Source organism: Pararge aegeria, chromosome 27, assembly GCF_905163445.1.
Source record: "Pararge aegeria chromosome 27, ilParAegt1.1, whole genome shotgun sequence".
NCBI lineage: Eukaryota > Metazoa > Arthropoda > Insecta > Lepidoptera > Nymphalidae > Pararge > Pararge aegeria.
Genome location: NC_053206.1, coordinates 592,552 through 606,160, shown reverse-complemented (window position 1 = coordinate 606,160; position 13,609 = coordinate 592,552). Strand labels below are relative to the sequence as shown.

Below are 13,609 nucleotides of genomic sequence, written 5' to 3'. Positions count from 1 at the left end.
ACGGATCTATTCAAGGCTTTTGATATAGTCTACCTTGACGAAGCCAGTGCATGCATTTCGGATACTTTAAAGAGTTGATGCCTTGCCGTGAAATAAGTGTAATTGTACTTGAGCTGTGTTTAACCATGCTATTAAAGTGATACGGGATCATCAATGACGACGCAAATCTATCATAAAGTTGATGATAAATATGCCTTTGATAAAGTCGACCTTGAAAATGTCAGTGCCGAAAAATCGAAATATCGAAATACAGAATTGACGCTTTGGTTGGTACTTTTAAGAGATTATATTAAATACGCCTTTGATAAAGTCGACCATGAAAAAGTCCGTGCCGCAAAAACTAAATATCGAAATACAGAATTGACGCTTTGGGTACTTTTAAGAAATTATATTAAATACGCCTTTGATAAAGTCGAACATGAAAAAGTTCGTGCCGCAAAAACTAAATATCGAAATACAGAATTGACGCTTCGGATACTTTTAACAGATGATATTCACTAAGCTTTTGATAAAATCGACCTTGGCAACGTCAGTGTCGAAAAACAACAGAACAGAATTGACGCTTCGGATACTTTTAAGAGAGATATTCACTAAGCCTTTGATAAAGTCGACCTTGACAAATTAAGTGCCGAAAAATCAAAAAAATCAAAATACAGAATTGACGCTTCGGATACTTTTAAGAGACGATATTAACTAAGCTTTTGGTGAAGTCGATCTTGACAAATTAAGTGCCGAAAAATCCAAAAAATCAAAATACAGAATTGACGCTTCGGATACTTTTAAGAGACGATATTAACTAAGCTTTGGTGAAGTCAACCTTGACAAAGTCAGTGTCCTAAAATCTAAAAAATCTAAATACAGAATTTACGCTTCGGATACTTTTAAGGAACGATATTAACGAAGCTTTTGTTGAAGTCGATCTTGGCAAAGTCAGTGTCGAAAAACAAAAAAAAAACTAAATACAGAATTGACGCTTCGGATACTTTTAACAGATGATATTCATTGAGCCTTTGATAAAATCGACCTTGGCAAAGTCAGTGTCGAAAAACAAAAAAAAAACTAAATACAGAATTGACGCTTCGGATACTTTTAAGAGATGACATTCACTAATAACTTGCAGTGCGAAGTTTGATAAGAATAACCGCTTATGAATAGTTGCAATCAAAATTGTAACCCCCCGAAACACCGTCTCTTGCTCCGTGTGTTACTAAGGAAAACTGTTACGTTTCAGGCGCTACATCGCCGATGAAACGTACTGCAAGTAGAGACAAAAGTGTGCAACAAACTGCGCTGAGAGCAAACAGCACAGACAGAAATACAAGTAGCACATTTAACGAAGACGAACAAGGTACAAATGATAGAATTCCAGAAGCAGTTATGTTCGAAGTGGAAATTGATGGGGTGCCAGTTGTCTACTCGGCTGTTATAAAAGTGGAACGTGATGAAACAAATGATTCGACAGATGACACGACTGTAAACGACCAATCGGCGTGTGATTATTACTATGCAGCCAATGAAACTTTGAATATCGAATCCCACTCAAATACACAAGGCACTGAATACAAACCAAATGTACCGCAATCCGGTGATTTTGGTAGTAAGAGGAATAGATCAGCACCCAAAAATCGCAAAGAGCAGGAGTTGTACATTTGCGACATCTGTCGGACCATATTTAAAAGGAAGGACGATATTATAAAGCACATTGAGATACACACAGCAGATGCGGGCTATTCGTGTGACCGTTGCGACGAGACGTTTCGACTGAAACAAATGCTGACGAACCATCTAAAAGTTCACTCAGTACAACTGCCGTTCGAATGCAAATATTGCTGCAAGAGGTTCGCACAGAAATACCTGCTATCGAGGCATACCAGACGGCTTCATATCGGTCAGAATCCTTTCTCTTGTGACCTCTGCGAGTATAGGTGTTCCGCGCAAAGCTCTCTGAACGCCCATATCAAAGCTCACACGGGGGAGAAGACCTTCTCCTGTAACGTTTGCCATTACAACTTCACGGTGAAGGCGTCCTTGAAGAGGCACATGGAAATCCACAATACCGAGGACCACTACGCCTGCGAATTCTGCCGCGCGAAGTTCGCGCAGAAGAACAGTCTGATCAAACACATGAAGTTGCACCTAGACGAGAACCTATCTTGCGACATATGCAGCAAGAAATTCGCGCGCAGGGGCAACTTAATTGACCACATGAAAACGCACACCGGCGAGAAGCCATTCTTCTGCAACCTGTGCGACAGGAAGTTCGCGCGGAACTCCGGCCTGAATGTGCACATGAAAACGCACACTGGCGAGAAGCCGTTCCCATGCAAGCTGTGCAGCAAGAAGTTCGCTAGAAACTCCAGTTTGAACATCCACATGAAGATACACACTGGCGAGAAGACCTACTTCTGCAACTTGTGCCAGAAGAAGTTCGCGCTGAAGAACAATCTGTTGGTGCACATGAGGTCGCATTCACGCGAGAAACCATTTTTCTGCACACTGTGCAGTACGAAGTTCGCGCAGAAGTATTATCTGAAGAGACATATGCGCCTCCACGTCGGTGAAAAACCGCATTCCTGTAAACTTTGCGAGAAGAAGTTTGCGCGAAAGGATTACCTGACTAAACATATGAAAACTCATACCGGGGACACGGACACGGAGTCGGTTGCTTAGTTTTTTGACAACGCGCCATTTCTCGGTTTTTGATACTGCGCTATTTCTCGTTTTTTGATATTGCGCCATTTCTCGTTTTGTGGCGCTGTGAAATTTCTCGTCTTTTGACACTGCGCCATTTCTCGTTTTTTGATACTGCGCTATTTCTCGTTTTTTGATACTGCACCATTTCTACGTTCATTTTTTGACACGAGACCGACGACGCTACCTTGTGTAGTATATTTTATTGTTTAACGAGTTACATGCGTCTCCACGTTGGTGTAAAACGACATTCCTTTCGACTTTGTGAGAAGAAATTTGCCCGAAAAGATTTTAACTAAACATATGTAGGACATACCAGAGACAAGGTTACGGATACATAGTTTTGTGCACGCGGCACCTATTCTTATATTCCCGTGACGCGCGGCCATATATTATGTGTTCAAAACATAAAAACATTTAAAGCTAGGGAATCGCGATGTAGTATTTGTGATTTTTTTTATTCGTTCCTTTTTTTAGTAGAAATGATCCAGTTAATATGTCCAATGTTATTTATTGGATATAAGACAAATATCGAGTGTCAGGGGCGCGGTGCGGCGTCGTTATCAATTTTATCAATCGCGCTCACTAGCAACGAGCCGAAAGAATACTATACAATAGGTATTTAATTTGGTCGGATGCTATCCGAATATCCCATAAATCGAATAAACCAAAAAATCTATGTTTTGTTTTTAATGACTGTACCATAAATTAAAAAAAAAATAATAATAAAATTATATTTTAAGTTTGGTGTATAAGAAGCATCCTATATCTAATATAAGAGGCGAGGTGCGGCGTTATCAATTCCATAAATTACGATGGCTTCATGAAGCTGAAATAAATATTCAAATAGTTACTTAATTTGATAAAAATAATAATAAAAAAAAAATCTTTTGGTGAATAAAAAGCATCCTGTATCTAGGCTATCAGCGGCGCGGTGCGACGGCGTTATCAATTCCATCAGTTACTTAATTTGGTCAGCTGCTTCGGAATTTTTAAATGCAGAACTCAACGTTGTAAATGACTGGCGGTGATAAACTTCGATTATTTTCAATATTGCTCAGAGCTAATGTTAGATCGAATTGATTAAAGGTGATATCGATATTCGACGGAACAAAAATTCACGTTGTATTTCCAAATATTTTATATATAGGGCCGGTAAATACGTAACATTCCTTAGTTTTAAGAATACGTCGGCCGAAAAATTTACTTTTCAAGTTATTCAAAATATAAGAATTTACCTAAAACGGAATTCCTACGGAATTTCTATTATCGTTTTTTATTTTTGGATATGTGCAAATATACAATTTGGTACTCTTCAGTCGGGGCAAAAAAAAACCAAGAAAAATCAATGTTGAGGTTAGAAAAAAAAATTAAAAAAATAAAATGGCTGAATAATTGACCTCCGTTGTTCATTAGCTGTTTAAAAAAAAATTAGCTGACACTGACTGATTTCGCGCGAAAACTCTATTCATGGTACTAATCTGCAAATCACAGCAAATTACAATACGAGGAAAAAAGTAAAAAAAAAAAAAAGTTTAACTGTCAATGACTGCGCTTTTCACGCTAAAAATCTATCATAGTCGTAAAAAAGTAATAGGCCCGTTTTGACATTTGTCATTGCGACGTAACTAGTTGTGGAACCATAAGACTCGGTACTCGATACTCACGATAAATCAATTCAAGTTTGTATCAGTACTTGATTGATATGATTATGTATTGTAAAGTGTTCGTTCGTTCAAAGTATTCCTTTAACTTCACAACCAATTCGCGTGACTGGCTGTTGATTATACGTCCACTTTTCAACATGTTGAAACAGAGTTCGTATTATATAACAACAAACACAAAAATCGAGTCAAATCACTATGTTTAAATCAATGTCCAAAGTAGAAGAGCTAAAGTTAACGTAATAGACGCTTCAGTCATCTGCCGCTTGGTCAGATACATCAACTCAGACTTAGATATTATTTAGAACCCAGTGTCGTCAATTCAAAATTTTATTTGCGGCTTTGAGAACCAAGCTCATTCGTTGCAGTTAAGATACACACACAATATTTAATTTCGATATTCAGTAAAAAAAATGGTTACAACTCTAGAATAAAAAAAAAATGACTGAGAACGTAACTGTTTTGGAAACGTTTCGCAACAATTATAAATTGCATGCTACTATAAAGTAAGCGCAAAAAGAATACTCGCGATATATTCTTTCATATTATTTAACGTCCCAAAAAAATATACGTATTTTTTAAAACGCTGTATGTAATTTATTTTTATTTTATTGTTTCTTTCAATTTTGTTCCAAGTTACATTCTATGGTCTTGCACAAATGTCAAAACGGGCCTATTACATTTTTACGACTATAGTCATACTAATCTGCAAAACTATGGAGGGTAGAGGTAAGGAGAGTCATCTTATATGGGAGAAAAGTTGAAAAAGTGTCCAGTTGTTTCGCTAAATAACAGTTCAAAAATCCTCCACAATGGCGCTGGTGGATGCACAGGGTATGGTATGAATGTAGCAATCGTAGATGAATTGAAGTATGCCGAGTTAAAAAATTTAATGTCATTATCGACTAAAGTAGTTAATTATTGAGAATTTCAACAACTTACCTTGTACAAAATATTGTGGTAAATATAACCTTACTTCCTTGTATCTCCATACTTCCTTGTTTATTTTTCAAGCCTACTCTAACAATATTTATATTTGGTGCTTCTTTTAAGAGTTACCCTGATGCAAATGTGGCGCCATCCTAATTTAATACATTTTGACGACACTTTTTCATATACACAGATGACTCTCCTTACTTCTACCCTCCATATGCAAAATACGCAAACTTTGACGTTATACAATACGAGAGAAAGAGGCAGAGATGTTTACTATCCCTTTCTCTCGCGAACGCTTATTTTATTACATCAAAGTTTGCTACCAATATTTGCCTCTATTACTTTACAGAAAATGAAAATTTAATTAATGTAACCCACAGATACAACATATATATGTCTGTTCGCAATACCGAGGTCCAAGTTTATCGTACGTATTTGTAAAGTTTTACGAGTTTGAGATTTCAGGTGTTACTTAGCAATTATATTTTGACGACAAGAAAAAAAACTGTAAGGGTGATTAATTCATCATCAATACGGGTTCTCCTCCCAGAATGAGAAGGGGTTAAGGACGTAGTCCACCACGCTGGCCCAATGCGGACTAATGGTGAACTCTCAGGCATGCAGATTTATTTCCTCACGCTGTTTTCCTTCACAATTCAAAACGCACATAGCTCCGTTATTTTACGCGTTAAACAACACTTGATTTATCGGTGAAGGAATGTGAAGCCCATCAATCAGCGCTGGGCCAGGTGGTTGGACTACGGTCTACGGTCTCAAGATGAAGAAAACGAGATGAGTCCACGGATTCAAACTGTATTGAAATCTAAAACGCTAATCGTATCTAAATAAAAATATTTAAGTCAAATTGTTTTTTTTTTAATCCCAACTTCATTCAGCCATTATTGTTCGACGGCCGATCAGCGTAGTTCAAAAATTAAAAACTAAAAATTCATTTATTTCAAGTAGGCCTAATATAAGCACTTTTGAAACGTCAAGTCTGTCTGTTTGTAGTGACTCTTCCACCGGTTTGGAAAGCAGATTCTACCGAAAAGAAGCCGGCAAGAAACTCAGCAGTTGCTCTTTTCCAACATCAACAATTTTCATTTTACATTTTAACATTCATTTTTCTATCTTGTGATAGATGTGCAGTGGGCAGCGACCCTGCTTTCTGAGTCCAAGATCTTGGGTTCGATTCCCACAACTGCGAAATGTTGATGAACATGAATGTTTTTCAGTGTCTGGGTGTTTATCTGTATATTATAAGTATTTATGTGTATTATATTCATAAAAAAATATTCATCAGCTATCTCAGTACCCATAACACAAGCTACGCTTACTTTCGGGCTAGATGGCGATGTGTGTATTGTCGTAGTATATATTATATATTACATATATACCATCAAAACATTCCTTTATAGTAATAATAAAGCTTTCGTTTTATTTAAACTACATGAGAGACATCTCCAAAATGTCAGCTGATAGTTTATTGCAGAATTGCATACAATTTCTAGAATGTATTATTTGTATTATGTGCCCTAGTATGCTTACAACTTTAAGTTTACTGTAGCTTTTGATATTCAATTTATGTAGCGATTTGTAAAATCGGAGTGAGTAGATTTAAATAGTAACAGTCTGTAAGTAATACATATTTGCATATTTATTTTTCATATATTTAAAAAAAATATTATATTTAATATTCAAACATGTGTTGCTTATAGACTGTATTTAATTTAACCCCATTTTATACTCATTTCATATTTGAATATTTAATGTAATATTACCAATATTTAAAATATTTTTATGATCATAAATTGAATATTCAAATTTGTGTGGGCTTTCATTTCTTTAACCTTTAATACATTTGAAATATTACAATAAATATTCATTGAGAAATCAATATAAGGCGGTAAAAATTATGCCAGTCTACGCATCAGTACTGCTTATACGAATAATGCTTATTTGAATATTTAACGTATGTTCATAAAAATATTTTAAATATTACATAATATTTACTCTAATATTGATTTAGAATTAAATAAAAGGGGGTTAAAATAATGACATTATTATATATAGTTTTAATATTAGTTATTTTACCATATAGTATTTTATTTTATTTTATATATGTAGTGTTTTTGTAATTTTTGTAATTATTAATATGTATGTATATTCTTAGAGTTTTGCGCACCGCGATAAGGATTCATATGTGAGTCAATTCCTCATAATGGTTGCCTGGAAGAAATCACTATAAGTGATAAGGCCTTTGTTACACAAATTTAATTGTACCTTTGTTGTTTTTGTCTCTTTTTTTTTTTTTCTTGTGTGCAATAAAGTATTTTTGATTGATTGATTGATTGAATATAAAAGCAAATATGTGATTTGAATATATAATGAATGTACTTAAAAATATTTTATGTATTGCTTATAGACTGGTATTATTTTAACCTGCTTAAATTGTTTTTTAATGAATCTCCCATTCAATAGATCGTTCCTTAATAATATTTTTATTTCCTTTATCCTTTAAAATATCACCTTTTAGTGATGTGGTCGCCTTTGCACCAAAGCGATACTTTGCAACTTAGTCCTGTTATCTTTGTTTTCTCGTATTTCTCTGTGTTTTGTTGCAATAAAGTTTTTTTTCTATTTATATATTTTGTGTTTCATTTCAATTTATAATATTACCTGCTTCGGTATCGAAATCCGTCCATCCGTCTGTTCATAAACGAACTGTGTGCAATAAACCGTTAGAAGAGTTGAAATTTTATCAAAATGGGTCAAATACAATGTGAAATTGCCAACTCCTTGTTGCCGCTCTAACAATAAATAGTTGAAAAAATTTAGAATTATTTTAGTGCCTAGTGCTCGATCTATACAACTGTGTGGCTCTAACAGCGGTTCGGAAGGCAGATTCCTCCGAGCAGAACCGGCAATAAACTCAGCAGATTGCTCTTTTATCTTGCTCATTATAGTTTAACAATCTTTATAATTTTTCTGTTTTTTGAGAGATGAGAGCGGAGTGGCCTGCTTACGATAAGGAATTCATCAATCGTGTAGTAACCAAGATTGGTTAAATGTGTTTTAATATACTGTTTAAACTTGGTAAAAGTAGATCTAATATTACCTTCGGTATCATGTTATAAAAGCATATTGCAAGAATGTGTTTAAAGCAAGTGATATTTAAATTGCTTACATTGAAACGCACATAACTCCGAAAAGTCAGTGGTGAGTGTCGGGAATCGAACTCTGTCTCCACGAAAGGAAAACCGAAGCCTTAACCACTAGGCTTCTGTTCTGTATCACTACATATAATTTAAAAAAATCCCCCGCCTGTCTGTCCGTCTGTATGTCTGGGGGATGAAAAAAAAAACTACCGGACTCATAAATTAGTGAAAAAAATATAAAATTACATTATATGGTAATGGACTAAGAATTTGGAACGGTCTTCCGAGTTCTGTGTTTCCTAAATTTTACACCATAACTCGGTCAAATGATAACCGATTTGAACAATTATTTTTGTACTATGGAGGTTATAATATCTGTTTAATTTTGCCCTAATTTCGTGTAGATATGATGAATGTGATTGGAGAGACAGAACTCCTCAGCGGATAGCAGCCTACCCCTCATTTAAGGCTTAGCGATACTGAATATGTATTCAGTGCTGCCACATTTACGAGGACTTCAGATCTAGGAGAAAACAATGTTAAAGAATGTTAGAAATTTCTTAATAATGCGATTTCGATTCTTACTTTAACTATTACTATTATTTGTAAGTGATAGGAGCTAAATTTCAATAGAACTACACCTGAATTGAATGCCACATGTGTCTTAAAAACGAACGCAGATGAAGTCGCGGGCGACAGCTAGTATAATATAATTGATGTGTCGGTTTGTAATATTGAAATAACCGTTTTTTACTAAGTACATGTATAAGAATATATATGGTCGGTTGTCTTGGTATATGGTCGCTAACTATGGGCCTCATAAGAAAGCTCAGAGTCACTCAGCGGGCGATGGAGAGAGCTATGCTTGGAGTATCTCTACGTGATCAAATCTACGTGATTCCGTAGAAAAACTAGAGTTACCGACATAGTTCAGCGAGTCGCCAAGCTGAAGTGGCAATGGGCAGGGCACATAACTCAGAGAAACGATGGACGTTAGGGTTTAATGTGCTGGAAAAACGACCCCGCACCAGTGAACGCAGCGTAGATCGGCCCTTGAACGAGGTGGACGAATGACATCAGGCGAGACGCTGGGAGTCGCTGGAGGCAAACGGCCCAGAACCGTGGATTGTGGAACTCCCTACCAAAGACCTACGTCCAGCAGTGGACCAAAATAACATTTTACATACACCAAAATAACATTTTTATAATTTTTGTCTGTCTGTCTGTTTGTTCCGGCTAATCTCTGAAATTGCTGGTCCGATTTTAGTGGGACTTTTATTGGCAGATAGCTGATATAATGAGGAATAACTTTGGCGACGTTTATTTTAGAAAAATTCTTTTATTTTAGAAAAATAAAGTAATATTGCAATGTCCAAGTACTGTCCAGAACCGCGCGCAGCTCACGCGCATGGCACCACTGGGCCGCCGGGCGCCTTCTTCCACTTCTATAAAGCCAACGGTATTAATATATAAAGCTGAAGAGCTTGTTTGTTTGTTTACTTGAACGCGATGAACTCAGTAACTACTAATTGAATCAATTGAATCACCGGAATGAGCCCGCAGACTTTGGCAATTAAAAGAGTACACTGTCAAACCTTATAGCTAACTTCAGGGTGTTGGTTTTTTGTGATGTTCTGCGCGCGCATCGTAAAAAGTGAGCTGGCGGACGATATATTCCCCTCTCACTCGGTTTCGCAACTACCTTCATCCTGTTAAAATCGTGTAACCATGTGCGCGTATTTCTTTATTGTAATTTCACTCCCATGATTTTTTCCTAACGCGGCTAGCTAATGAAGTATAACTTCAAAACATGTTCAGAAAGATACACACAACATCGTTTCTTGAATGTAATGTACTCAAGTGTAATTTTATTAAGCGAAACTTTTACGTTTCAGGCGCATCATCGCCGAAGAAACGAACGATTTCAGAGATTTTCGGTCTGCGAAGAGTGACTGTTTCTCTTTTAAAAATGGAAGAAGATGATACTAATCTATTGCTAGACGACATGAGACCGTTTAATTTAGACGACACAGACGATGAATCCATACCTGACCTTTACTGTAAACCAAAGAAAACTGCAGCTGGTGCTAAAGATCACCGACGAAATATATCAAGTGATGACAAGTCCAAGCGAAAGAATCCAGTCGATCAATTGTTTATTTGCGATATTTGTAACATTACATATAAACGCAAGAACCACATATCGAGGCACATAAAGAGTCACGCACCCAAGTTCGCCTATTGTAAACGTTGCAATGCGAAGTTCACGCCCAAACAAATGTTGAATAATCTCAAAAAAACACCCGGGAAGAAATCTCTTGTATGTGACCGGTGCAAGGCAAAATTTGAAAAAAAATTACTCCTAGCTGGTCGCAAACAAGGTCTGGGTAAATTGTATACTTGTGATGTTTGTCGGACCACATTTAACCGTGAAGATCACCTCGCGGAGCATATGAAGTGCCACACAGAGGAGTCACCGTATTGTTGTAAACGTTGCCACGCGAAGTTTACGCTACAGCAATTGTCAACGCAGCGCCACAAAATAAAACCTGGATCGAAAACCTTTTTATGCGACCCTTGCCAAAAGAAATTCGCCAAGCGATTACTTTTAACTAGTCGCAGACGCAAAGGGCTAGGAAGGCTGTTTACTTGTGACGTTTGCCGGACTACATTCCAACGAAGGAATCACCTAAGAAAGCATATGGAAAGTCACACAAGCGAGCCGATTTTCTCTTGTAAACGTTGCCATGCAAAGTTTACGCCGAAACAAATGTTAACTCAGCGCCAAAAAGTTAAACCTGGCAAGAAAACTTTCGTGTGTGACCTCTGCAAGGAGAAATCTGCAAAAAGATGGCGTCTTGCTAGAAGTAGACGCAAAGAGAAAGAAAAACTGTACAATTGTAAAGTTTGTCAGACCACGTGCAAAGGAAAGAGTTACCTAGCAAAGCACATGGAGAGTCACAAAGTCAAGTTATTTTACTCTTGCAAACGTTGCCATGCGAAGTTCACGCCCAAACAAATGTTGACACAGCGCCAAAAAGTACCCCCTGGCGAGAAAACTTTTGTGTGTGACGGTTGCAAGAAGAAGTTTGCGAAAAAACTACTCACATCGTGCAGCAGACGCGAAGAAGAAGAGCAAAAGTATATTTGTGATTTTTGTCAGGCTACGTTCAAATGGAGGAATCTGATAGCAAATCACATGAAGTCTCACTCAACTGAATTGCCTTTTTCTTGCAGCCAATGCAATGCAAAGTTCAGACTCAAACAAATGCTAACTAAGCACGAAAAAGTACACCCTGTGGAGAAAATATTCCAGTGCGACCATTGCGAGAGGAAATTCGCACAGAAATCTCTTTTGAGCAGTCACATCATGCGAATTCATATTGGACAGAAGCCTTACTCTTGCAGGATTTGCCGCGAAAGCTTTTCAGCCAAAACCACTCTGAGAAGGCACATGGCAGTTCATTCCGAGGACGGTTTCCATCGCTGCGAGTACTGCAGTTACAAGTTTGCGCTGGAATACTATTTAATAAGACACCAGAGGCAGCACACGGGTGAGAAACCTTTCAGTTGTAAAGTATGCAACAAGAAATATAGAGAAAAAGTTAATCTCAACTTGCACATGAAATCGCACGCCGGCGATAAACCGTACTCCTGCAAAAAATGCGATTTTGTCTGTTTAGCCAGAGGCTCTTTGAAAAGGCACATGAATGTCCACGACAAGACGACCTATTCCTGTGACGCTTGCACAAAGAAGTTTTCCCAGAAACGCTACCTGATTGACCACATGAAGGTGCACACGGGCGAGAAAGTTTGCGACATTTGCAATTATAAATGCTCAGTCAAAGGTCATTTGAACAGCACTCTGAAGCTGCACACCGAAGCGAAACCGTTCGCCTGCGAGATTTGCCACACGAAGTACGCCCGGAAGGATTATCTAACTCGACATATGAAGGTGCACATGTGTGATAAAAGCTTTTCGTGCAACTTTTGCCACATGAAATACGCGCGGAAGGACTATCTGACGAGACACATGCGGCTGCACATAGGCGCTGAACCTTACGTTTGTAACAAATGCCCAAAGAAATTCGTGCGAAAGGATTATTTGACACATCACACGAAAACTTCTCACGGCGTTGCAGTTTCTTAGGAAGCTTCCATTTTGTATATATGTCTTTCTTTCGAATGCTTTTTGATTTGCTCTTAATAAATTATGGAGGGTAGAGGTAAGGAGAGTCATTTTATATGGGAGAAAAGTTGAAAAAGTGTCCAGTTGTTGCGCTAAATAACAGTTCAAAAATCCTCCACAATGGCGCTGGTGGATGCACAGGGTATGGTATGAATGTAGCAATCGTAGATGAATTGAAGTATGCCGAGTTAAAAAATTTAATGTCATTATCGACTAAAGTAGTTAATTATTGAGAATTTCAACAACTTACGTTGTACAAAATATTGTGGTAAATATAACCTTACAGATTTATTATAACCAAACGTGCGTTTAGAGTGATTTTATTTCGTAAACAGTAAATAGTACAGTATTTATATTTGGCGCTTCTTTTAAGAGTTACCCTGATGCAAATGTGGCGCCATCCTAATTTATTACATTTTGACGACACTTTTTCATATACACAGATGACTCTCCTTACCTTGGTGAAAGAGGGGAATCCCCGTTCCTTCGCACTAAAGCTTACTACACATTTGTAAAGTAGGCGAGCGAGTCGAGTAGCTAGCGATTAAAGCTGACCAAGCTCGACCAATGAAACTCAAGGGTTATATTCGGGTTTTTTCGATTTCTTTTTGATTTGCTTTTAATAAAGTCATGCCTTGCTCGGTGAAAGTGGGGAATCCCCGTTCCTTCGTAAAGCTTACTTCACATTAGTCAAGTAGGCGTTCGAGTCGAGTAGCTAGAGATTGAAAGCAGACGAACTCGAACAACGTAAATAAAAGGGCAAGGGTTATATTTGGGTTATAATGATGTTATAATGAATTCTTGCCCTGCTCTTTGAAACAGGGGAATCCCCGTTCCTTCGCACTAAAGCTTACTACACATTAGTCAAGTAGGTGACCGAGTCGAGTAGCTAGCTATTAAAAGCTGACAAACTCGAACAATGTAAGTAAAAGGTCAAGGGTTATATTAGGGTTCATTCTATAGCTTTTTGA

The 13,609-nt window shown here is 37.3% G+C and overlaps 1 protein-coding gene across 2 annotated transcripts in view; it reads left to right on the top strand.

Moving 5' to 3' along the window:
- LOC120635878 (gastrula zinc finger protein XlCGF57.1-like) overlaps positions 1-12,664 on the top strand; it is a 32,809-nt gene extending 20,145 nt beyond the window's left edge. The window contains exon 4 of one of the 2 annotated variants that reach the window (XM_039907087.1): positions 10,345-12,664. In XM_039907087.1, coding sequence (XP_039763021.1) covers positions 10,345-12,599 — 2,255 coding nt within the window. In that variant the 3' untranslated portion in view covers positions 12,600-12,664. Of the gene's footprint in view, positions 1-1,231; positions 4,320-10,344 lie in introns of those variants that run through there. The other variant, XM_039907088.1, reaches the window with a different exon arrangement.
- The last annotated feature ends 945 nt before the right edge of the window (positions 12,665-13,609 follow it).